The sequence below is a fragment of the Pristiophorus japonicus genome, chromosome 4 (genome assembly GCF_044704955.1).
Source record: "Pristiophorus japonicus isolate sPriJap1 chromosome 4, sPriJap1.hap1, whole genome shotgun sequence".
Classification (NCBI taxonomy): Eukaryota; Metazoa; Chordata; class Chondrichthyes; family Pristiophoridae; genus Pristiophorus; species Pristiophorus japonicus.
Genome location: NC_091980.1, coordinates 215,155,396 through 215,182,423, shown reverse-complemented (window position 1 = coordinate 215,182,423; position 27,028 = coordinate 215,155,396). Strand labels below are relative to the sequence as shown.

Here is a 27,028-nt window from a genome sequence, read left to right as displayed (position 1 = left end):
TGTGGGATCCCTTGGTACTCCAGGGGATAAGCCCTCTGGTGGTTAGACATGGTATTTACAGGTTTACATACATAACAGATTTGGTCTCCGTATTTAAGGAATGATATACTTGCATTGGAGGCTGTTCAGAGAAGGTTCACTAGGTTGATTGCAGAGATGAGGTGGTTGACTGATGAAGATAGGTTGAGTAGGTTGGGCCAGTACTCATTGGAGTTCAGAAGAATGAGAGGTGATCTTATTGAAACATATAAGATACTGAGGGGACTCGACAAGTTGGATGCAGAGAGGATGTTTCCACTCATTGGGGAAACTAAAACTAGGGGGCAAAGTCTCAGAATAAGGGGCCACCCATTTAAAACTGAGATGAGGAGGAATTTCTTCTCTCAGAGGGTTGTAAATCTGTGGAATTCTCTGCCCCAGCGAACTGTGGAGGCTGGGTCATTGAATATATTTAAGGTGGAGATAGACAGATTATTGAGCGATAAGGGAATAAAGAATTATGGGGAGCGGGCAGGAAAGTGGAGCTGATTCCATGATCAGATCAGCCATGATCTTATTAAATGGCGGAGCAGGCTCGAGGGGCCAAATGGCCTATTCCTACTCCTATTTCTTATGTTCTTAAAACATTTTGGGGGACGTATTGAATTATCCCTATGGGAGCATAGTTGTTCCTGTGTTAATGAGGAGGAGAATGATGATGATATGGAGGATGGGAGCAAGGAAAGTAAAACTTTACAGAAGGCATCAACATCTGACCAGTAAATACTTACACTACAGGGTATTGCAACCAAGGTGCACTGTCTTGCCAATAAATGTTAAAGTGACCATATCGCTGAAATTGTATGCCACTGGATCCTTCCAGGCACCCTTCGGTGACATCAGTCATATATCAGTCAATCTGCTGTGCACCACGGTATTAAGGTGGTCACAGATAAATTCAATAAGGAATTCTTCTTTACCCAGAGAGTGATTAAAATGGGGATCTTGCTACCACATGAAATTGTTGAGATGAATAACATAGATGCATTGGAAGTTAGATAAGTACAATTATGTAGAAAGGAATAGAAAGTTATGCTAATGGGGTTAGCTGAAGTAGGGTGGGAGGAGACTTATGTGGAGCATAAACACTAGCCATGGACTGGTTGGGCTGAATGGTTTATTTCTGTGCTGTAAATTCTATGTAATTCTATGTAGATATTTTGCTCACCAAGGCCTCACTCTGGCTGCTGCTGCAGAGCTGTAACCAAAAGGTTCCAAAGCCTCAAAATATTGCTACGTAGGAAACACTTTACAATTCTGAAATATTTTTTCTCTTCATTGATCTTTGGGCTACTCCCAGGATTCCCACAGATACTTGGTCAAGAGAGGGTCCCGGAGCAAGCCCTATCACCAGGTTTCTTTGGGTGCCCCACCGATGGGATGTACCTATTGCAGAGGCAGGCCCAGTTATACATAGTTACGGAAACCCTGGGAATCCCAGGACAGTGTAGTGAGGACAGAGACCGGTCTGTGCCTCTATTTCCTCTTCAATAAACCTGGAAACTGAGTATTCCCCAGGCACAACAAAGATTTAAAAAATTACCCTAAAATGTTTAATCTGAAATATTACTTAGTATATAATTTTTACAACAAGAATGCCAGAGCAATAGGGTTTTATCAAAATCTTCATTGCTTTTGTAGGTCTACCTAAGCCGAGCTGTTTACTATGCAATGCAGGGTCGCTATTTCAAGGCCATTCTAAGCTGTAATGAAGCACTAAAGATTCAGCCTCAGAGTTTAAGAGCCTTTCTTTATAGAGGAGCACTGAAATACTACAATAAGGTATCTGACACCTCTTTTTGCTGTTCATTTTAACAGTTGATAATGTATAGTCACTGGAATAATAATGCGATGGTGGTGTTTTTTGCACAATCAAATCAAAGATGAACTTCCAACTAAATTTGTACTCTGGTCACTGAGGCATTATTTGTTAAGGATATTATAGGCAGTTGACATAAGTCGCAAACTTTTGACTCTTACTAAGGAAGTGCATTACATGATGGATTATTCAAGAAAATGCATTTGATTGGATGCTGCCACATCAGCCATGACAGATATTTAATGCTGCAACATAGTGGGTTGCAGCTTTTTGGAGCCTTGTGCAAATTTAGACAGGTCATCATAAACTTTACTACTAAATTTGAAAATGCTGAATACCAAGTGTTATGTGATTGGTGGTTCCTTTCATATTTGTAACCTCCAAACTCTATTTGTTCAATACAATAATATATTATCTATCTTCTGCTTGATCACGAGAGATTATCTTCTGCTGGATTATGAGATATAAAAGTTTAAAATTATTTTTAATTGCAAAGTTTCAACATTAATTAAATACCCCAGGGACTGGATACAGTGCAGGAAGCGCTTCACTTACCTCACTAGAGTAGCAAGGGTGAGTACTGCACTTAATTTATTCCTCTTTCTTTACAACACATGTCAGTCATCCCACTCCCCCAGCACTCCCAGATCAGCCATGATCTTGTTGAATGGCGGAGCAGGCTCGAGGGGCTAGATGGCCTACTCCTGTTCCTAATTCTTATGTTCTTATAAGTGTCCCGATTATAACTTCTGGTCAGTTGTGGGCGAGTGAGTTTTCATTTCAGTTTGAAATTCAACCGCTTCAGTCAAAAATAGATCTGGAGTATTTTAACTTTGGGACCTCATTTTAATGTCACTGTTGAGTTTTCCAGTGAACTGACTGACCAGACCCAGTCACCAACGTGTGAAGAGCCACAGGCCTACTTAAAGCAGGACTGCACCTCTTAAAGGGAGGTTGCATTCCCTCCAGGCTTCCTTTGTATCCAAGGTGCTGAAGAAAGAATCTTCTATGAAATGAGTCACAGTCAAGCACCCAGATTCTCACAAGTCTCCCTGCAGGAACTTGTGGAACAGGTGAGGGTGAGGAGAAAACTCCTGACCCCAGCAGTGCCAGGAGGGTTGCCAAACACTTTGTCCACCACACATGGAGAGAAACTTTAGAGATTGTCAGCTCCAGGATTGTCAACCCCAGGGACTGGATACAGTGCAGGAAGCGCTTCACTTACCTCACTAGAGTAGCAAGGGTGAGCACTGCACTTAATTTATTCCTCTTTCTTTACAACACATGTCAGTAGTCCTTCATCCTACTCCCCCAGCACTCTCAACAATTTCCTTCATAACAAAATAAGAATTAGGAGCAGGTCTAGGCCATTTTTTGAGGATGTTTCCAGTAAAGTGGACAAAGGAGAACCAGTTGATGTGGTATATTTGGACTTTCAGAAGGCTTTCGACAAGGTCCCACACAAGAGATTAATGTGCAAAGTTAAAGCACATGGGATTGGGGGTAGTGTGCTGACATGGATTGAGAACTGGTGGTCAGACAGGAAGCAAAGAGTAGGAGTAAACGGGTATTTTTCAGAATGGCAGGCAGTGACTAGTGGGGTGCCGCAAGGTTCTGTGCTGGGGCCCCAGCTGTTTACATTGGACATTAATGATTTAGACGAGGGGATTAAATGCAGTATCTCCAAATTTGCGGATGACACTAAGTTGGGTGGCAGTGTGAGCTGCGAGGAGGATGCTATTAGGCTGCAGAGTGACTTGGATAGGTTAGGTGAGTGGGCAAATGCATGGCAGATGAAGTATAATGTGGATAAATGTGAGGTTATCCACTTTGGTGGTAAAAACAGAGAGACAGACTATTATCTGAATGGTGACAGATTAGGAAAAGGGAAGGTGCAACGAGACCTGGGTGTCATGGTACATCAGTCATTGAAGGTTAGCATGCAGGTACAGCAGGCGGTTAAGAAAGCAAATGGCATGTTGGCCTTCATAGGGATTTGAATACAGGGGCAGGGAGGTGTTGCTACAGTTGTACAGGGCCTTGGTGAGGCCACACCTAGAGTATTGTGTACAGTTTTGGTCTCCTAACTTGAGGAAGGACATTCTTGCTATTGAGGGAGTGCAGCGAAGATTCACCAGACTGATTCCCGGGATGGCGGGACTGACCTATCAAGAAAGACTGGATCAACTGGGCTTGTATTCACTGGAGTTCAGAAGAATGAGAGGGGACCTCATAGAAACGTTTAAAATTCTGACGGGTTTAGACAGGTTAGATGCAGGAAGAATGTTCCCAATGTTGGGGAAGTCCAGAACCAGGGGTCACAGTCTGAGGATAAGGGGTAAGCCATTTAGGACCGAGATGAGGAGAAACTTCTTCACCCAGAGAGTGGTGAACCTGTGAAATTCTCTACCACAGGAAGTAGTTGAGGCCAATTCACTAAATATATTCAAAAGGGAGTTAGATGAAGTCCTTACTACTCGGGGGATCAAGGGTTATGGCGAGAAAGCAGGAATGGGGTACTGAAGTTTCATGTTCAGCCATGAACTCATTGAATGGCGGTGCAGGCTAGAAGGGCTGAATGGCCTACTCCTGCACCTATTTTCTATGTTTCTATGTTTCTATTTGGCGCCTCAAGCCTGCTCCGCCATTCAATAAGATCATGACTGATCTTCTACCTCAACTCCACTTTTCTGCACTATCCCCATATCCCTCGATTCCCTTAATATCCAAAAATTGATCAATATCTGTCTTGAATATACTCAACGACTGAATCTCCACAGCCCTCTGGAATAAAGAATTCCAAAGATTCACCACCCTCTTAGTGAAGACATTTTTTCTCATCTCATTCCTAAAAGGCCACCCCTTATTCTGAGACTAAGGGCTAGATTTTACACTTTTTTGCAGATCGCGCAAAAATGGGCGTTATTTCCAGTGTGGGCGGTAAAAATGGGTTTTCAGATCGCTGGCTTGTCGCCCATTCTCAAAGCCCCTAGTCTCCATTTTTGAAATTGGGCGTTACCGCGATATGAAATGGGTGTTAGCATTAAATCTCTCTGACCTTCTGCTGGAAAGTGTCGCTGTCCTCAGCAATGGCATGGCAACGCTTGATTCCCGCGATTCAGGAGGTCAAGGGTCACCATGACATGCGCAGAATAGAAGACAGATAGAGAGGGACTGAAGGCGTGTGTGGGTGTGGTGTGGCTGCTTTGGGAGGAAGGAGGGAGAGTTTAGAGCTTTAGAGCAAATAGGGAAACAAAAATTAGCTGTTACCAGCCAGATATTTGCCTGAATTTGGCCTATAATGGAGGGAGAGGAGGAGACATCACAGCACGTTGTGGAGACTGATGCTGGCGAGAGAAGCACATTGGAGGTCACAAAAGAGCGAGGAGGTTCTCGGACGAGACAAATGCCTTCCCCCTGCAGGTGGTCGAGTTACACTGGGGTGATTTGACCCCGGGAGGGCGTGGGAAGCCCACCCCAAAGGCCTACCAGAAGATATGGGCCAATTTAGCAGAGGTGGTCTCAGCAGCGACCAACGAGGTGCGTGAGGGCAACCAATGCCTCAAACGATGGAACGACCTTGTGGGATCCTCAAGCGTAAGTATTACATTTATTTACATGTACTTATGTATTTATATAATTTGATTTGTAACAGTCATGACTGACTATCATCAGATGTGAGGTCTTTCACTTTTACCGGGAATGTTGTAGTCAAAGCCTGCGGTCACGGTGCACGTCTTCAGGTAAAGAATGATAATTATCATAATAATCATGATCACATCTGTCGATTGTGTGTTATATCAGTCTCTGTGACAGTACCTAGCAATAATATCATGGAATGATCTCATGCCATGTCGCCTGTCACCTTTTACAGAAGAAGCTGTCGAAAATTAGGTCTGTGCAGAGATGAACGGGTGGGAGTCCACCAGTCATCAGCAACATCACTGCCCTGGAGGAGCGGGTGCTCACACTCGTGAGGAAGCACCCCCGGATGGCCACACAAGCATCTGCAGACCCTGAAATGATGCGACGGGAGTAAAGTTTACACCATTGCGTGATGTAAAGTCAATAGATGCCACACCCACTCATATCCAAACAATCATATACAATAGATGATTTATAAAATTGTCCTACAAATAATGCTGGCCTAATGAAAATCATTGCAATGCACAATGGTCATGAAATGTGATGTCTGTGATGATCTTGATAGCAGTGGTGCTTTTGTCGTGCTGGAATCACCTTGTGACCCTAGCACCCCCTTCTCCTCCAATAACCTAATTTGTGTTTTGCAGCCCAGCCAGCAGCGCGTCCCCAGGCAAGACCACAGAGGCCAGAAGCTGGGGGTGCGGGGCCGGACTCGCCGGACGATCCTACACTTGGTGCTGAGGGGCTCCAATTGTCGCCCGTCAATCCGCTGGGTCTGTTCTCTACGGATGAGAGTGCGGGCTTCGAGGAACCTGCATCACCATGCTCCAGAAGCCATTCCACCCCAAGGCCATCTAGTGCTCCTCTGGTCATTCCCGCCTCCACTCTGGTGGTGCCGGCCCCAAGCACCTCGCCACAGGGCACCCCATTTGTCCCCAGGATGACGCCGACCCCACGGAGGTTTCGTGGACGCGGCAGGTCTGGTCCACGAGCGCGACATGAGAGTGGAGAGATGGTACAGTTATCCAGGAGGACTGTAGACATTGGTGTCCAGATCCTCAATGCATTGGGGGGCATATCCCGACAGCTGGCCACCATGACGGAGTACGTTCCACGGATAACTGAGGCCCTGGATAGCCAGGAACACTGCTGGCACAGGCCTCCCAGTGGTCCCGGAGCGCGACACTCCACCCCTAGGTTCCGCACCACTATTGCCAATGACAGATGAGAGGCAGGACCAAGATCCTGCTTCTGGATTAGAGAATGTTCCCCCCTCAGCACCTCCCACTCCCGTACCCGTCCAACCACCGCCTCTGCCTTCATCCCCGCCAATGAGGCACTGCCTGAGGAACTCTTCAGCCAGGTGACATGGAGCAAGGAGAGGAAGGGATAGAGGTGGGGAGAAGAAGGGGAGGGGGGGGGAAGGAAAGTGAGCTGCATGTCTGCAGGTGATGGCTGTGTTATATCTCCATTTGTTGTAATGTATGGAGAAAGGGGGCCACTCTCCTGCTTTGCATTTGTATTCTGTGTTGCTGGACATGTTGAACATTTGAATGATGTCAATGGTCGAAAAAGTGGGTTGTGGGCGGGGATGGGGTGTTTTTGGCCATGATACTTATGATTTCAGACCAATGTTGGTCCAAAAATTTTTGTTATTGAACATAACCTTGTTGCGCATTGTCTCAGATAGCTGGACCGTTACACATTGGTAATTCTTTAACAGGGTTAAATAAAACTTAACTTCAATCAACGTAAACTTTAACTGGCACCAAGGTGATGACCACCATTGATGTCTGAGCTGCACACACACAGCAGTGTCACTCACAGCAACATTCTTTCAGGCAAATCGTTCAGATATCAGCTCCTGACGCAAGAGTCTTTAGCTATGTAGCCACCACGGGCCCTTTCCTGCGGTCAGGAGGGGGGCGTGGGCATGGTTGCATAGCCAGCCTGATTGTCTGGCCCGAGGTCAGCGTCCAGCCCCTTGTCCTCCTCTTCCTCTCTCTCCTGAAGTGGACCATCAGTCCCTTCTGGCAATTCTTGTCCTCTCCTGATAGCCAGGTTGTGCAGCATGGAGCACACGACCACAAATTTAGCTACTTGCTCAGGGTTGTATTGTAGCTCCCCTCCTGAGTGGTCCAAGCATCTGAAACACTGCTTAAGTACAGTTATTGTTTTCTGGACCACATTACGTGTGTCTCTGTGGCTCTGGTTGTATCGCTTCTCGGCCTCGGTGTGGGTGTCACACAGGGGGGTCATCAGCCAGGTGGCTAGGCCATATCAGTTGTCATCAAGCATCCAGCATTGTCCTTGTGGCTGACTCTTAAACCTGTCAGAGACAGCGCTCTCATGCAGGATGTGAGCCTCATCGAAGGTGCCTGGACATTTGGCATTCACTGCCATTATGATCTGGTTGTGGTCGACAACTAGTTGGACCTCCAAGGAGTGAAATCCTTTTCTGTTACGAAAAATCTCTGGGTCCTGAGAAGGTGCCCGCATGGCAATATGATTGCACTATATTGCTCCCTGCACCTTGGGGAACTTAGCAATGCGGTAGAATGCTCCAGCCCTGTCAGTCTGAGCCTCCGTGGTCATGGTGAAGCTGACAAAGTCCATCCTTCGCGCGTACAGGGCCTCCGTGACCTGTCTAATGCAGCGATGGGTGGCATGGTGAGACAGAGGGGAAATGTCAACCGCGAAGGCCCGAAAGGAACAGGACACAAAGAAAGGCAGTGTCGCGGTGACCTTGACCTTGACTGACACTGATGTCCTGATGGCAGGCTGCATATGTGGCCTGATGAGCTCACATATTTCATTAATCACCACCTTGTGGAAGGGCAGTCTCCGAAGGCAGGTGTGTTCGAACACGTCGAGGTAAGACCTCTTCTCCCTGTAAGTGCGGGGTGTATATGGTCTGGACCTCCTCCTCATTCTGGCACATCTTAAATTGGGCACATAATGGTGTGCATCAGACATTGAGCCATTTGCATTCTGCAGCATCTGCATATTAATGGATGCAGGCTGAGAAATGGCTGGCCCCATTGCAATGAAAGTATAATAGCGATTGATCAGAAGCAATAATTTCCTCACTAAAATACACCTACATTAAACCCCCAATAGTCCAGAGTCTGAAAATATGTCTGTTGTGATGGTCTCTTCACCGAAGAACTCCAGAGTCAATCCAAACTCCTCGAAATTGAAGCAGCCTTTTGAATGAAGCTGTGATTCGTTTAGAACAATTCCACCTTTTCAGAGTGGTGTTTTGGGTGAGCGATATTGTGGGTGAGATGTGTGTGAGGTGGTGAAAGTGGTGCTGGGCGATCTCCTGGGCGTTAGTTTCGGCAAATGTGATCTTTACGACAAAAAAGTGGGCGGTCGGTATTACTGAATCTCGGCGTTAATTACGTGCGGAAAGTAACGCTGGGCGATATTATGGGCGTTGGTTTCGCCCATTCTGATGATTCCGCCCCAAAAAAGTGGGCGGGCGGTATTTTTCCTGGCATTATGCACATAGGGAAAATAACGCTCGGTGATAAGTGTCCAAGAAATGGGCGTCGGTTTCCATTTTGTGGCTAAATGGCCGATATCTGGGCTTTATACATCATTTCAGCGGTAAAATGGACGTTAAGTGGACGTAATGCTTGCAAAAATAATGCAAAAAAAATGTAGCCCTAAGACTCTTGGTTCTTGACTCCCCAGCCAGGGGAAACGTCCTCTCTGCATCTACCCTGTCAAGCCCTGTAAGAATTGTGTATGTTTCAATGAGATCACCTCATTCTTCTAAACTCGAATGACTATAGGCCTAGTCTACTCAATCTCTTCGCATAGGACAATACCCCCCATCCCAGGAATCAGTCTGGTGAACCTTTGTTGCACTCCCTCAATGGCAAGTATATCCTTCCTTAGATAAGGAGACCAAAACTGTACACAATATTCCAGGTAGGGTCTCACCAAGGCCCGATATAATTTTCTCCTGGCACTGCTGCGGTCAGGAGTTTTCTCCTCGCCTTCACCTGTTCCACAAGTTCCTGCAGGGAGACTTGTGAGAATCTGGGTGCTTGACTGACTCATTTCATAGTCGACGTATTTACTGAGACGTACGAAAGCATGGGCTCTATGCTAAACATCCGTAAGACAAAGATCCTCCACCAGCCTGTCTTTGCCGCACAGCACTGCCCCCCAGTCATTAAGATCTACGGCGCGGCCCTAGACAACGTGGACCATTTCCCATACGTGGGAGCCTCTTATCAACAAGAGCAGACATTGTCGACGAGATTCAACACCACCTCCAGTGCACCCTTCGGCGTCCTGAGGAAAAGAGTGTTTGAAGACCAGGCCCTCAAAACTGCCACCAAGCTCATGGTCTACAGAGCTGTAGTAATACCCGCCCTCCTGTATGGCTCAGAGACATGGACCATGTACAGTGGACACCTCAAGTCGCTGGAGAAATACCACCGATATCTCTGCAAGATCCTACAAATCCCCTGGGAGGACAGACTCACCAACATTAGTGTCCTCGACCAGGCCAACATCCCCAGCATTGAAGCACTGACCACACTTGATCAGCTCTGCTGGGCAGACCACATCGTTTGCATGCCAGACACGAGACTCCCAAAGCAAGCGCTCTACTTGGAACTCCTTCATGGCAAACGAGCCAAAGGTGGGCAGAGGAAACATTACAGGGACACCCTGAAAGCCTCGCTGAAAAAGTGCAACATTCCCACTGACAACTGGGAGTCCCTGGCCAAAAACCGCCCTAAGTGGAAGAAGTGCATCTGGGACGGTGCCAAGCACTTCGAGTCTCATCGCCGAGAGCATGCAGAAATCAAGCGCAGACAGCGGAAAGAGCGTGCGACAAACCAGTCCCGCCCACCCTTTCCCTCAAAGACTATCTGTCCCACCTGTGACAGGGACTGTGGTTCTTATATTGGACTGTTCAGCCACCTAAGGACTCATTTTAAGAGTGGAAGCAAGTCTTCCTCAATTCCGAGGGACTGCCTATGATGATATAATTTAAGTAAGATGTCTTTATTCTTATTCTCAAATCCTCTTGTAATAAAGGCCAACATACCATTTGTTTTCATAATTGCTTGTTGTACCTGCTGTGGCTTGGAGGATAACATACTCGCCCGAGTCAGAAGGTTGTGGGTTCAAGTCCCATTCCAGGAACTTGCGCACATAAATCTAGGCTGACACTGTAGTGCAGTGCTGAGGGAGTGCTGCACTGTTGGAGGTACCGTGTTTCGGATGAGAATGGTTAAACCGAGGCCCCGTCTGCCCTCTCAGGTGGATGTAAAAGATCCCATGGCACTATTTCGAAGAAGAGCAGGGGAGTTATTTCTGGCCAGTATTTATCCCTCAATCAAGATAACAAAACAGATTATCTGGTCGTTATCATATTACGGTTTGTGGGAGCTTGATGTGTGTAAGTTGGCTGCTGCGTTTCCCACATTACAACAGTACCTACACTCCAAAAAGTACTTCACTAGCTGTAAAATGCTTTGAAACAGTTAACGGGTATGATGCGATTGGCATCACGGAGACATGGCTCCAGGATGACCAAGACTGGGAACTCAACATCCAGGAGTATTCAGCATTTAGGAAAGATAGACCTAAAGGAAAAGGAAGCAGGGTGGCATTGCTGGTTAAAGAGGAAATTAATGCAATTGTAAGGAAGGACATTAGCTTGGATGATGTGGAATCGGTATGGGTGGAGCTACGGAATACCAAAGGGCAGAAAATGCTAGTGGGAGTTGTATACAGGCCACCAAATAGTAGTAGTGAGGTTGGGGACAGCATCAAACAAGAAATAAGGGATGTGTGCGATAAAGGTACAGCAGTAATCATGGACGACTTTAATCTACATGTTGATTGGGCTAACCTAACTGAGAGCAATGCGGTGGAGGAGGATTTCCTGGAGTGTATTAGGGATGGATTTCTAGACCAATATGTTGAGGAACCAACCAGAGAGCTGGCCATCCTAGACTGGGTGATGTGTCATGAGAAGGGACTAATTAGCAATCTTGTTGTGCGAGGCCCCTTGGGGAAGAGTGACCATAATATGGTAGAATTCTTTATTAAGATGGAGAGTGACAAAGTTAATTCAGAAACTAGGGTCCTGAACTTAAGGAAGGGTAACTTTGATGGTATGAGGCGCGAATTGGCGAGATTAGACTGGCAAATGATACTTAAAGGGTTGACGGTGGATAGGCTATGGCAAACCTTTAAAGATCATATGGATGAACGTCAACAATTGTACATCCCTGTCTGGAGTAAAACTAAAAACGGGGAAGGTGGCTCAACCCTGGCTAACAAGGGAAATTAAGGATAGTGTTAAATCCAAGGAAGAGGCATACAAATTAGCCAGAAAAAGTAGCAAGCCGGAGGACTGGGAGAAATTTAGAATACAGCAGAGGAGGACAAAGGGTTTAAGTAAGAGGAGGAAAATAGAATACTAGAGGAAGCTTGCCGGAAACATAAAAAAATGACAGCAAAAGCTTTTATAGATATGTCAAGAGAAAAAGATTAGTGAAGACAAACGTTGGTCCCTTGCAGTCGGATTCGGGTGAATTTATAATGGGGAACAAAGAAATGGCAGACCAATTGAACAGACCTTTGGTTCTGTCTTCACAAAGGAAGACACAAATAACCTTCCCGATGTACTAGGGATCCGAAGGTCTAGTAAGAAGGGTGAACTGAATATCCCTATTAGGCGAGAAATTGTGTTGGGGAAATTGACGGGATTGAAGGCCAATAAATCCCCAGGGTCTGATAGTCTACATCCCAGAGTACTTAAGGAAGTGGCCCTAGAAATAGTTGATGCATTGGTGATCATTTTCCAACAGTCTATCAACTCTGGATCCGTTCCTATGGACTGGAGGGTTGCTAATGTAACACCACTTTTTAAAAAAGGGAGAGAGAAAACGGGTAATTATAGACCAGTTAGCCTGACATCAGTAGTGGGGAAAATGTTGGAATCAATCATTAAGGATGAAATAGCAGCACATTTGGAAAGCAGTGATAGAATTGGTCCAGTCAGCATGGATTTATGAAGGGGAAATCATGCTTGACAAATCTTCTGCAATTTTTTGAGGATGTAACTAGTAGAATGGACAGGGGAGAACCAGTGGATGTGGTGTATTTGGACTTTCAAAAGGCATTTGACAAGGTCCCACAAGAGATTGTTGTGCAAAATCAAAGCACATGGTATTGGGGGTAATGTACTGACGTGGATAGAGAACTGGTTGGCAGACAGAAAGCAGAGAGTCGGGATTAATGGGTTCTTTTCAGAATGGCAGGCAGCGACGAGTGGAGTGCCGCAGGGCTCAGTGCTGGGACCCCAGCTCTTTACAATATATATTAATGATTTGGATGATGGAATTGAGTGCAATATCTCCAAGTTTGCAGATGACACTAAACTGGGTGGCGATGTGAGCTGTGAGGAGGATGCTAAGAGGCTGCAGGGTGATTTGGACAGGTTAGGTGAGTGGGAAAATACATGGCAGATGCAGTATAATGTGGATAAATGTGAGGTTATCCACTTTGGGGGCAAAAACACGAAGGCAGAATATTATCTGAATGGCGGCAGATTAGGAAAAGGGGAGGTGCAGCGACACCTGGGTGTCATGATTCATCAGTCATCGAAGGTTGGCATGCAGGTACAGCAGGCGGTGAAGAAGGCAAATGGTATGTTGGCTTTCATAGCAAGGGGATTTGAATATCGGAGCAGGGAGGTCTTACTGCAGTTGTACAGGGCCTTGGCGAGGCCCCACCTGGAATATTGTGTTCAGTTTTGGTCTCCTAATCTGAGGAAGGTCATTCTTGCTGTTGAGGGAGTGCAGCGAAGGTTCACCAGACTGATTCCTGGGATGGCTGGACTGACATATGAGGAGAGACTGGATCAACTGGGCCTGTATTCACTGGAGTTTAGAAGGATGAGGGGATCTCATAGAAACGTATAAAATTCTGACAGGACTGGACAGGTTAGATGCAGGAAGAATATTCCCGATGTTGGGGAAGTCCAGGACCAGGGGACATAGTCTTAGGATAAGGGGTAAGCCATTTAGGACTGAGATGAGGAGAAACTTCTTCACTCAGAGAGTTGTTAACCTACGGAATTCCCTACCACAGAGAGTTGTTGATGCCAGTTCATTGGATATATTCAAGAGGGAGTTAGATATAGCCCTTGCGGCTAAAGGGATCAAGGGGTATGGAGAGAAAGCAGGAATGGGGTACTGAAGGAATGATCAACCATAATCTTATTGAATGGTGGTGCAGGCTCGAAGGGATGATGGCCTATTCCTGCACCAATTTTCTATGTTTCTATGAAATGTCCGGTGGGCGTGAAAGTTGCTATATAAATGCACGTCTTTCTTTCTCTTTTTTTTAAACCTGCATGTTAACTTTCAGTGATGCGTGTACAAGGACGCCCAGGTCTCTCTGACCACCAACATTTCCCAATATTTAACCATTTAAAAAATACTCTGCTTTTCTATTTTTCCTACCAAAGTGAATAACTTCACATTTTTCCACATTTGTGCTACCAAATGGATAACATTAAAAGACCGGTTTGATCGCAATCTGTTTTCGTCTCACACTGACCGTCACAGGTTGAAGTAAGTGTGCCAGAAACTGATCTTAAAGCTGCAGAAGCACGGGAGTGAGCAGAACACACAAATCTCTGTCCAAGTAAACTGTGAAGATCTGTGGTTAATGTGTGCGCATATAATATCTAATGAGATGCTGCATAAGTTGGCGAGATCGCGGTTTGCACCGCGAATCCTCGTGCAATGCCCGTTTTTTAACGACTGGCGTATTTTGTGGCCGAACTGACCCGGTTTTAAAAAAAAAAATGGCGAAATTTTTATTCTTATTTCTTCGCACAAATGACGTTATTTATCAAATAACGACAGGCTGGGGAATTTCTAGTCCCTCGAGCCTGTAATACAGCATGACATTAGTTATCACGAGGGTTCGGGGCCCAGAGGAGCCAAGGGCCCAGAGGCAGCACGAACTTGCCCACACTGCGATGTGCGCGCGCTCGGTCCGTGCACCAGAGCAGGTCTCCAGTCGTCCTGGTTAACCCTGGTCAACCCTGGATAAAGGCCTAGCTCTGTCAAGCCCGTGTGGTGGCTGATGTGCAATGGTCACCACACGTTAAAAAAATCCACGCACAGCCATCCCCTCAATTGAAGTTCAGGACTGGAACATCGGGTCCTTAATTAAAAAATCTGTGAACTTATGTGGAAGCAAGTCATCCTCATTCGAGGGACCGCCTATGATGATGATGATGATGATGATGATGATTCCATTTGCCATGTTTTTGCTCACTGACTTAGCCTATCTATATCCCTTTCAAGCCTCTTTGCATCCTCCTCACAACTTTTATTCCCACCTAGCTTTGTATCATCAGCAAACTTGGATTATATTACATTTGGTCCCCTCATCCAAATCATTGGTTCCCTCCATCACTTCCCTCACCACTCAGTACAAGACCACACTATATAACCTCTCATTCTCATTACAATCACACTCACCTCTTCCTTGCTCCCATCACACCAGCCACGAGTACCATTCTGCCTTTGCACAATCAACAACTTCTCTCAGGACTCTTTCCTCACCACACTCCACACACTTGCTTCCCATTCAACACTTCCTCATCCTGCTTACGTCTTGCAATTTCTCCCTCTTAGCATAAGCACAAGCCCCATAATTTGCATTCTCCTTTCAGTAGCAGGTCACCACATTTGCTCCAATGCTACCCACTCAACCAATACCCGGTACAATGCCAGAAAGTCAGCCTGGCCAGACTGCCTCAGCAGATGTCAAAGGAGAATAGTCTGCTACTGGGGCCTTTCAGGCTTGAGCACCCAGGAGTTGTCGGCCACAGTATTCTCAAGAATCTCAAATGAGCAACGGCAGCCTTCCACCAGCTCTGCTGAAGCTAGTAGGGGAGCACCCTGTAGTGGTAGTAGAGTAAGGACACTTTCTGTTAAGAAAAGCACTCTGTGTTAAGCACATGGGTGTCAATCTTCTGTTTGTAAATAAATTCATCACCTTTTTCACATTTGGGAGTTTGGTGTATGGTCTCTTTTCATTGCAGACAGTTGGTTTGCATTGTCCGAATGTCAGTGATATAGAGGTTGGCTGAATGGTTTAGCTGTACTCCAATTGTGGGTTTCACTCAGCTCCAAACAGGGCAACCCTCCCCATGTCTCCTGAAATAATGGATAAGTTGTGGAATATTTCATACTTCAAAAGAATATTAATTATGTGTTTAATACCAGATTTCACGCTGAAAGAAAGAGAAAGCACAAATTAAATTGTAATAGATTTGTGAAAAAAGAAACTGATCATTGTCAACATCCTCATTAAAGACAAATTGTAGTCAGTATAATAGGCAATCAAATCAAAGCTGGGTTACTCAGAGAAAAGTGGACCACAGAATTAAATTGATTGCTGAGTCCAAAGAACATCAAAAGGCGTTTCATTGCAGCTCAAGTACAAAAATAAGCAAAAGATGTACTATGGCTGATGACCTCATCCTTTAAAACCACTGCAATCAAGAGATGCAGACTGCATGTACTGATTAAAATGAATGGAAACCACCAATTGTTTTGCATAAAAGTGACAAGCCAAAATGATGGCCCTGAATTTCCACAAAGAGCTGTGCTCACCAATGATCTGCAGTGCTGTCTGTACAGTTCATTTTCATATCCATTGGCGGACTCATTGGTGCAAATCCTCTTAACATGGGAATAATGTTTGAAAATTAGACTGCAGCCTTCAAAAAGCTAAATCTAGCTGAAGATTGCATCAGCAGTCTAGTGAGCAGCACCAAAGTAGCAAAGTGCTTGGCTTGCTGATTTAATTGTTTGGTAGCTTGACTGGATGTCTCATGAGTGTTTGTGTGCCACTTTTCAAGGCTGCATACCACTAGAGCATCTGCCAAAGGCAGCCAAAGATGGGACAAGGATAAAGCATGGAGGCATAAAAGAAGAGCCCACAATTTCAATGAGTTCAACTTTCAAATCCTCATTGATATAGAGTAGAGGTATCTGTGGGAGGGAATCTCCCAAAAGTTCACTCATACTAAGTGGGGGGGATGTGGCACTGAGTGCCAACTCTTTCACCTGCAGGATTACAGACTAGTGCTGCAAGAAGTTCAGTGACCTGATCAGAAGGGGCAAGGTACACCGGTCACTCTCCCTTTACTTACTTGGGAACCATGGATACTGTTGGATTAACAGTTAGTTAACCTCCTCTTTCTATCGTTTACAATAACATGCTTCAACTAAGCATAAGACACGTGATGGTGGAGTATACAGAACAGACTTTATTTATATACAGCATAGGTGATCAATCTATACTTTATAAATATAGAGCAGCTCTTCAGTTTCTCTATCTTTTGAGCTCTTCAACTAACTCTTGAAAACTATGTTCATTTATACACCTTAGTTTGCTTATTTCAGAAGGTACATGTCACAGATAAGACCTCATGATTTCTCTGTTCTTAAATCCTTTGAAAACAGTCTATTCACATAACAGTTTTAGTTGTTTACTTCAAAGATATTTTCCTCAAACAAGACTTCCTGATATATATGTTCTTGAATCATGAGAAGCAGTTTTATTAACAGCTTATCTTCTTAAACAGTGCTCCTATCTTAAAGTTAATTGATCCCTCTGCCTATGTTTATTACATTAATCACTGGAGTTATACTTTAATCACTCATGGTCGATGCTGTTCCAGTCACTTATTTCCTTGCTGTGACAACCCGTTTTTTTCTTGTTTATCTTAGAAAGTCTTTTACTCTATGACCACTTAGTTATACAGATCAGTTTGATTATTAACCCATAACACTCCAACATGTCCAACAGGCACCAGCACACACTTTGCCCTCTATAATTAACAGCTAATAATCCTTCATATTGCACTCTGGTTAAGGACTAACACAGGTTCTTACATTAAATGGCCCCATCTTCCCCAACAGCAGTAACTTGCATGCACAACATTAAAACCCTTCCTTTAGGTAAACAGGATGATGCCGTCACATCTCTTACTTCAGCTGTCCCATGCCACCTAGCAGAGAGTCCTTAGTTGCTGGCCTTTACCTAATTCACTCAATCTTATGCAGTGTATCTCATCCATGCCTTTGTTACCTCTAGACTTGATTATTCCAATGTACTCCTGGCTGGCCTCCCACATTCTTCCCTACGTAAACTAGAGGTGATTCAAAACTCGGCTACCCATGTCCTAACTCGCACCAAGTCCCCATCACCCCTATGCTCGCTGACCTACATTTGCGTCCGGTTAAGCAACACCGATTTCAAAATTCTCTTCCTTATTTAGAAATCCCTCCATGGCCTCGCCCCTCCCTATCTCTGTAATCTCCTCCAGCAACCCCCCCCCCCCGACCCCCACCCCAAAGATGTTTGTGCTCCTCTAATTCTGCTCTCTTGAGCATCCCTGATTATAATTGCTCAACCATTGGTAGCTGCTCCTTCTGTTGCCTAGGCCCCAAGCTCGAACTCCCTGCCTAAACCTCTCCGCCTCTCTTTCCTTCTTGAAGATGCTCCTTAAAATCTACCTCTTTGACCAAACTTTTGGTCACCTGCACTAATTTCTACTTATGCAGCTCGGTGTCAATTTTTTAAAATCCCATAATACTCCTGAAGTGCCTTGGGAAGTTTCATTATGTTAAAGGCGCTATATAAATACAAGTAGTAGTTGTTGTTGTTATAAACTGTTGCACAAAGCCTGTGAAAGGAAAGGCACTAAATGGGGAGTCCTCAACTTTAAACATTATGAGAATGCCATTGAATTCATGGGAGGCACTCTGTTTTGTCATAGGTGTTATGTATGTATGTAAACCTTACCAAAATGTAAGACTTGCCACTAGAGGCACATCTGTGGGAGGCCTAAGGGTCACCTGTGCACCCTGGGGCAAACAGATATAAAAGGTGATTCACCATGCTGCTTCCCCACTCTGGAGTCTGAATAAAGAGACCAAGGTCACAACAGTTTGAGCTTGCGATATAGTCCTGTGGGCTTATTCTAAACATAATAGGAGATGGCATGGTTGAGGGAATAATCCTGGCACTACGTTAGTGACTGCACAGTTGCTGCAGCATCCCTGTGAGGCACCACACAGCAACATCCACAAGCTTCCACCCTCTTCTCTAACTCCTTAATTCCAAGGGAGTAATGCTAAATGTGGCATCTGCCGCAAGGCTTCAGTACTCTAGTCTGCCATGGAACATGTGGTCAGCTGTATGGTTGCTGTAGCTGAGCCCTCATGCCAGGAGTCTGTGGTCACTAGTTTGTGTGGGTTTGATTGATGGCCTCCATCATCTCCACTGCCTTCAATGGTACAATTGCATTGTAGATTTCCTACATCCTGAAGTTGACATCGCCAGTCGCAGCTTCAGGAGGAGATACCCAATTTAGGGTCTGGGGCGCTGCGCATGGTGATGATGTCATCATCGCCGGCAAAGCGGGGCACAATGGGTTACTATCACTGCTAAATTCCCGCCGAATTTAGCAGGAGTCATTAGCTGTGCCATGCCCGAGCGTAAAGACATTCGTGCTCTGTTAGCATCCCCCGGGGGCGCTAACGGGAGGTGCCAAAGACCTGAATTTCTAGGCCTTAATTTTTATTAAAACAGATAAATTTGAAACTCCACAAAATTAAAATTAGTTTTTCAGGGCCATAACGCTTGTTTAGCAGTCAATACCCCAGTTACACCTAGTACAACAAAAGGGTTAACTTTGAATGGGGTATTTAACAGCCTTATTACCGCAGAAGAGTCGATGTTGTCATCAGTTTGCCTGATTTCACAGCTTGCACTGATTGCTGCCTGTTGGGGGTAGGGGAGAGCCTGCTTACAGCACAGCCAGTGTCAGAGCAGTGAATGGCTGACCGCAACTTCAGGATTTCCATGTTACATCCTGAAGTTGTGGTCAGTTTCAAAGGGGTAATTACCCATCGCATAATCCAGACCAATATTCTGGATCAATATTCTGGGAGAATCTGAATGAGAAAGCAAATGAAACCTAGGTGACAGGCTTTCAATTTATTTGACTGCCCACTCTTGCCTTCAATGTACTTTCAGTATTGGTACATGGTCCAATACATTCTCAGACTGCAAAAGAGGGATCATTGGTAATTATAGTTCATTGAAACAATCATAGACAGCATTTAGCCCTTGTAGTAAATACTATTAGGGGAAAAAACACTCCTTAGGCCCTTTACATGTGTTAATTATGATAAATACAGCATCACTCCTGTTAAGTATGTCATTTCTCTAACCAACAAATATTTAATACACGATTATTAAAAATGTCTGCCATGTTTACATAGAATAATTTGTAGGCAATATATTTTAAACATTTTCTACAGAACTTACATTGAAAAATAATTTTGGAATGGACTATATGTGACTTGCAAGTCAACAAGAAAGTGGTAATAAAGAAAATGGACGAGGCGATAGATGAAGTTTAAAGGGGTGGGGACTGAGACATCCATGGTGAATTGTATGGCATATGCAGTATAAGTTGCACTTTAAGGCAATTGTTTGCATTTGGCACAATCCAGTGATATTTGAACTGTGTTTATAAAATCCCCATTAGATGATTAGCATAAAATATTGAATTGAATGTGTTCATACATATTACATTGAACAGAGGCTCAGATGTCAAGATGATCAAGTAACAACTCACTGATAGAGGTTTAGTATTTATATCATCTATAAATTAGCAAACGGACAGGCAAACTGTTTAGTAGGTTTCTTAAATATGATTTAAAAATTCTAAACTTTGATATTTTCTCGATTATTAAAGCTAAAATTCCTTCATGAGTTTTTAAATCAGTATTATCATAACTGTTAATTAAAATTGTGGCTGGCAGCTGACATTAAGTTCATACAAACAAAATACTTTTGGGATAAAATTGGTTTTACACTTCACAATGACCTAAATTGCCAGTCAATATACATTTGCCTACATAACAACAGTGATTACACTTCAAAAGCACTTTACGACATCCAGTGGACGTTATATGGTGCTATATAGGTGCAAGCTCATTTTTCTTCTTAATAAGTGTTGAAATTTTCATTTGGCCAGATTGGGGTGTGTAAGATATAGGAAAACTTTTCAGTTATAATTTGACTGCTCTTACACAGATAGTGATTTGGATAATACGACTGCAAATAAGAAACAATCTTTTTGATGCTAGTGGGTTGTTGCTGTGTTGCAGCTCGCCCATTCGGTTAACATTATACATATCAGAATTTCAAACTGAAATGTATACTATTCGTGCAGTGCCAGATTCGAGGGAACTATTTGCTTTCTTTGTTGCTGAAATCTTTTTGTTTAATGGAGAAAACTGAGTACCCTTGTACTGTTGAACTGGTAATCCCAGAATCTGCATCTAAATTCAAACCAAAAGGTACAGTTGTTATAGTCCCATGGCTTTATGTAATATCTGTGGCTAGAATCTAATATTATGCAGCAACAAATGTTGATATTGAATCTAAGCAAATCATAATTATAAAATATGGTCCATTTCTCCTGTCAATCTTCGTGCAAATCTAATGATACTAGTCAATACTTATTGGCCCGGAAGTTGCGATGAGAATAGCAGTGAGACTATCAGTGCTCACCATTATAATGGAGGAAATCTGACAGCAACTTCTGGAATATGCGCATGCAAAGTTAAACGTGAAAAGCCAGCAGTTTCTGTCAGAGATACCTTGCTCCTCCACAGGGTGCGCTGTTGCAGTCCTCAGCGATAGACTCAGCATTGAATTGACTAACGGCGTGAACCTGCTGTACGAGTTCCGCAATACAAATAGCTGAAAGAGTTAGGGCTGGTGCATTCAGGAATAAGTGAGTTTTTAAACAGCGTGATAAGTGATACTGCTGAACAATTTCTCTGGCCCTGAAAATATTATTTTATAAGATAATTAGTGTTGGAGATTTTTTTTTTTTTAAATTTAAAAAAAAATTGCACTCTTTCCTGTCTTTTATCTCGCTCCCTTAATCCCATCTGTATATCCCAATCTTTATTTCACTTTCTGTAGATCATTTAAAATCTAATTTATATTTTCTGCTTTATATTTCCTGGTTTGGACTCTGTAGGCAGAAATTGCCCTCCGTCCCGTTTGGGGTGGATTATTAGAATTAGATGGATAATTACCGCCGGAATCCATGGGGCGGGGAATAGAGGGAAATTGTCCTCTTTTCCCAGAAAAAAATCAATCATTGGGCTGGTGTTATGGGCAGCAGAGGGGCGGAAGGGATTCAGGAGCAGGATGGAAGGCGTCATCAGCACTGTGCTGAGCATATCAACGCGACACTGATAATGACAGCATGATGCGGATGTGCCGCGTTGACTCATAGTAACGTCCCTCCCCTTCGCTTAAAGGGAAGGGACATCGCGAGGCCTACTTGGCACCCAATGGGCCACCAGGGAGGGCTTTGGCCAGGCCAGTGGCCCGGCCCACAAGAGGAAATATCAGGCTGCCTTTTGGCAGTCAAGCCGAATCCATGGCCGCCATTGTCGGGCTGACTGCAGAGTTGGCCGACAATTAAAATAAAATGGTGACCACGGCGGTGCACCCTCCCCTTTAAGGGCGGACGTGCCGCCAGCTACTGGCAGCTTCCTGCCGTACGAAGCTGTCAATGGCACTGACCGGCTGCGGCTACGTTCCCCACAGGGCAATTTCCCTAGTGGGGTGGAAAGGGGTCGCTGCCAGCCAGTAAGGGGTCGGCGTATGCCCAACAAAGCGTCGAAGCTCTGGACGGGGCAGAAACACAGGACGGAGTGGAAACCCAACAGAAATTCCGCATGGGTCGGTCCATCCACCTTTCCCTGGTCGGAAAGGCCTTACCACCCCATTACCGTCTGTAACGGGCTTTAAAGAAGGGGGCAATTTCCCCCCCTATATGTCTCAGTGAGGTTTCTTCAATCTGATCAGTTGAAGAGTCTCGCTGTTGCTTTTCCTATTCACACATAGAAACATAGAAACATAGAAAATAGGTGCAGGAGCAGGCCATTCAGCCCTTCTAGCCTGCACCGCCATTCAATGAGTTCATGGCTGAACATGAAACTTCAGTACCCACTTCCTGCTTTCACGCCATACCCCTTGATCCCCCGAGTAGTAAGGACTTCATCTAACTCCCTTTTGAATATATTTAGTGAATTGGCCTCAACTACTTCCTGTGGTAGAGAATTCCACAGGTTCACCACTCTCTGGGTGAAGAAGTTTCTCCTTATCTCGGTCCTAAATGGCCTACCCCTTATCCTTAGACTGTGACCCCTGGTTCTGGACTTCCCCAACATTGGGAACATTCTTCCTGCATCCAACCTGTCCAAACCCGTCAGAATTTTAAACGTTTCTATGAGGTTCCCTCTCACTCTTCTGAACTCCAGTGAATACAAGCCCAGTTGATCCAGTCTTTCTTGATAGGTCAGTCCCACCATCCCGGGAATCAGTCTGGTGAATCTTCGCTGCACTCCCTCAATAGCAAGAATGTCCTTCCTCAAGTTAGGAGACCAAAACTGTACACAATACTCCAGGTGTGGCCTCACCAAGGCCCTGTACAACTGTAGCAACACCTCCCTGCCCCTGTACTCAAATCCCCTCGCTATGAAGGCCAACATGCCATTTGCTTTCTTAACCGCCTGCTGTACCTGCATGCCAACCTTCAATGACTGATGTACCATGACACCCAGGTCTCGTTGCACCTTCCCTTTTCCTAATCTGTCACCATTCAGATAATAGTCTGTCTCTCTGTTTTTACCACCAAAGTGGATAACCTCACATTTATCCACATTATACTTCATCTGCCACGCATTTGCCCACTCACCTAACCTATCCAAGTCACTCTGTAGCCTCATAGCATCCTCCTCGCAGCTCACACTGCCACCCAACTTAGTGTCATCCGCAAATTTGGAGATACTACATTTAATCCCCTTGTCTAAATCATTAATGTACAATGTAAACAGCTGGGGCCCCAGCACAGAACCCTGCGGTACCCCACTAGTCACTGCCTGCCATTCCGAAAAGTACCCATTTACTCCTACTCTTTCCCTGTGGAGGGCGCCGTGCTGGAAAAGTCCCCGGATTAGAGGAAATCTCTGTTGAGAAGCCCGCAAAAAGTCCGTGGGCAGTTATCAGGGAGGTGAACGGCAAACGGCATTCCTTCATCGTGGAGAGCAAATTCCGGGCCATTGAGTTTAAGCCTTCGCATCTCCTGGGACTGTTGAATTCTAGCTAACTATACAGTTTTGATAAACTTGTGATATTTTATGTTATTTTCTGTAGTTACAAGGAATACATCATATTGCTTTGATCCAATATTTCACTTGACCATTACAAATGCTACTCTGTTTTCCATTGCAGTCATATCGTTTGGCAGTTGATGATCTAACTGAAGCAATAATGATTGATTATACCTGCATCTTGGGATATTTTAACAGAGCTGTCTGTTATCATCAAGCAAATGATCTTCAAAAGGTACATATATAAAAGACAAAGGAAAGGTCTTGAAACTGAGTGAAATGTGAATTAAAGAGGGCATCATTGTAAGATCTATATTTATCATAGGTTTTGAATTCCCAGAGCCATTTTGCCTTGGAATAAAGCCAACAATTCAAACATTGATAAAAAAGGCAGACAATTACAAAGAATTATAATATAATTTACACTGTGATGGTCTGATCACTAATTAATTTCAGCCAGTCACCTCCTCTGCTGAAGGTGATGATCCATGCTGGAGTATGGTTCCACAGGTGCCAGCAGCCCTCCCATATTTCACAATAAACCACTCTTGTATAAGTCCAGTGAATATATGCAGCCTATTGAATCATGGGAGCCATTGTTTTTGTTAAGTTTTTTTAAGTTTTAAGTGTATTTTGCTAAGTTAGTTCATAGCCTATTAAAGAGGGAAAGAGAGAGCTAATTGGTGAGTGTTTTTTGTTAAGTTTAAAGTTTATTTCTGCCAAGTTAGTTCATAATCTATTAAATAGAGGCATAGCAGGGCCGCTCTGTCCTGTGGAATGCAGATCCTGTGCCATGTGGGAAGTCCGGATGCTTCTTGTGGCCTGGACGACCACGTGTGCGGGAAGTGCCGCCGGCTAGAGCAGTTCGAGATCCGTGTTTCAGAGCTTGAGCGGCAGCTGGAGTCACTGCAGTGCATGTGTGAGGTTGAGAAATTCGTAAATAGTACGTTTCAGGAGGTGGTCACCCCGCAGCTTAAGAGTGTGCAGGCAGAGAGGGAATGGGGGACCGCCAGACAGAAGAGGAGGACCAGGCAGGTAGGGCAGGAGTTCCCTGGGTGCATCTCGCTCTCCAACCAGTGTTCTGGTGGGGGCGATAGTTCCTCTGGTGAGTGCAGCCAGAGCCAAATCCGCAGCACCACAGGTGGCTCAGCTGCACAGCTGGGGCGGGGGGGGGGGGGGGGGGGGTGGGTTGTGTAGAGAAAGAAGAGTGGAACAGCAGTGGTAGGAGATTTGATAGTTAGGGGAACAGACAGGCGTTTCGATGGCCGCAGACGTGACTCCAGGATAGTATCACTCGAAGTCGAGGATGACTTGCTTCCACACTAAAAATTAATTCTCAGGTGACTGAAGAATCCAATGCGGGACCTACAGTCTCTGTCACAGGTGGGGCAGATGGTGGTTGAAGGAACAGGTGGGTGGGGTTCTTGTTTTGCTGCATGCTCCTTCCGCTGTCTTTGCTTGGTTTCAGCTTACGTTCGGCGAAGTCTAGAAGTGTTCAGTGCCTTCCCGGATGCTTTTCCTCCACTTTGAGTGGTCTTGGGCCAGGGATTCCCAGGTGTGAGTGGGGATGTTGCACTTTTTCCAAGGAGCTTTGAGGGGTTCCGTGAAGCGTATCCTCTGCCCACCTGGGGCTCGCTTGCCATGCAGTTCTGGGAGTCAGGCATGCGGACGATGTGGCCCGTCCAACGGAGCTCGTTGAGCGTGGCCAATGCTTTGATGCTGGCGATGTTGGCCTGAGTGAGAACACCAATGTTGATGCATCAATCCTGCCAATGGATTTGCAGGATCTTGCAGAGGCAGCGTTGGTGGTACTTCTCCAGTGTTTTGAGGTGCCTGCTGTACATATTCCATGTCTCTGAGCCATATAGGAGGACGGGTATCACCACTGCTCTGGAGACCATGAGCTTGGTGCTGGGTTTGAGGTCCTGGTCTTCAAACACTCTCTTCCTCAGGCGACCGAAGGCTGCACTGGCATACTGAAGGCGGTGTTGGACCTCGTCGTCAATGTCTGCCCTTGTTGACAGTAGGCACTCGAGGTATGGAAAATGGTCCACGTTGTCCCAAGGCCTCGTCGTGGATTTTGATAACTGGGAGGCAGTGCTGTGTGGTTGGGGCAGGTTGATAGAAGACCTTTGTCTTACGAATGTTTAGTGCAAGGCCCATGCTCTCATACGCCTCAGCGAAGGTGTTGACGATGGCTTGGAGTTCGGCCTCCGAGTGTGCGCAGACGCAAGCATACTGTAATTCAATGATGCAGGATGGAACGACCTTGGATTTGGCCTGGAGTTGGCATAGGTTGAACAGATTCTCATCTGTAGTCTCCCTGGTGCAAGGGTCAAGGACATTTTGAGGGGGCGGATGAACAGCCAGAGGTCATGGTCCATATCAGCACCAATGACATAGGAAGAAAGAGGAATGAGGTCCTGCAGGCAGATTGTAGGAATGAGGAGAGATTAAAAAGCAGGATCCTAAAGATAGTGATCTCTAGATTACTCTCCGTGCCATGTGCTAGTGAGTACAGAAATAGGAGAATAGAAGGGATGAATGTGTGGCTGGAGAGATGGTGCAGGAAGGAGGGCTTTAGATTCCTGAGGCATTGGGACTGTTTCTGGGGAGTGATGGGACCTGTGCAAGCTGGCTGTGTTGCACCTCTGGGACCAATGTCCTTGCAGGGAGGATTGCAAGTGTTGTTGAGGAGGGTTTAAACTAGCTTGGCAGGGGGAGGGACCCTGAGAGAATTGTCAGAAGGGAGAGAAGCCAAGCTGGAAATGGAAGGCAGAAAATTAGTAAGCGAGTTTGGAAGGCAGAGGAAACAAAGGCTAGACAATTGACAAGGCAGTTTGGCAAAGCTAATTGGTATATACTTTAATGTTGGGAGTCTAGGAAAGAAGGCAGACGAGCCAAGGGCACAGGTAAACACATGGGATTATGATATTATAGCCATTACCGAGACATGGCTGAAAGAAGGGCAAGAATGGCAGCTCAACATTCCAAGGCAAGGTTTTCAGGCGAGATAGAGAGGGGATTAAAAATGGAAGGGGGTCGCAGTATTGATTAAAAGAAACAATTACAGCTGGGAGGAGGGATGATATGTTAGAAGAATCATCAAATGAAGTTCTATGGGTTGAACTAAAGAACAAAAAAGGGGCAATCACACTGCTGGAAGTATACTGTAGACCCCCCAAATAGTCCAATGGAGATAGAAGAGCAAATTTTGTAGGCAAATTTCTGACAAGTGCAA

General features: G+C 45.1%; 1 protein-coding gene across 10 annotated transcripts in view; it reads left to right on the top strand.

Moving 5' to 3' along the window:
* ttc6 (tetratricopeptide repeat domain 6) overlaps nt 1-27,028 on the top strand; it is a 630,178-nt gene that overhangs the window by 498,472 nt on the left and 104,678 nt on the right. For all 10 annotated transcript variants that reach the window (XM_070879081.1, XM_070879080.1, XM_070879076.1 and 7 more), the window contains 2 exons: nt 1,681-1,821; nt 23,909-24,022. In XM_070879081.1, coding sequence (XP_070735182.1) covers nt 1,681-1,821; nt 23,909-24,022 — 255 coding nt within the window. The remainder of the gene's footprint in view (nt 1-1,680; nt 1,822-23,908; nt 24,023-27,028) is intronic.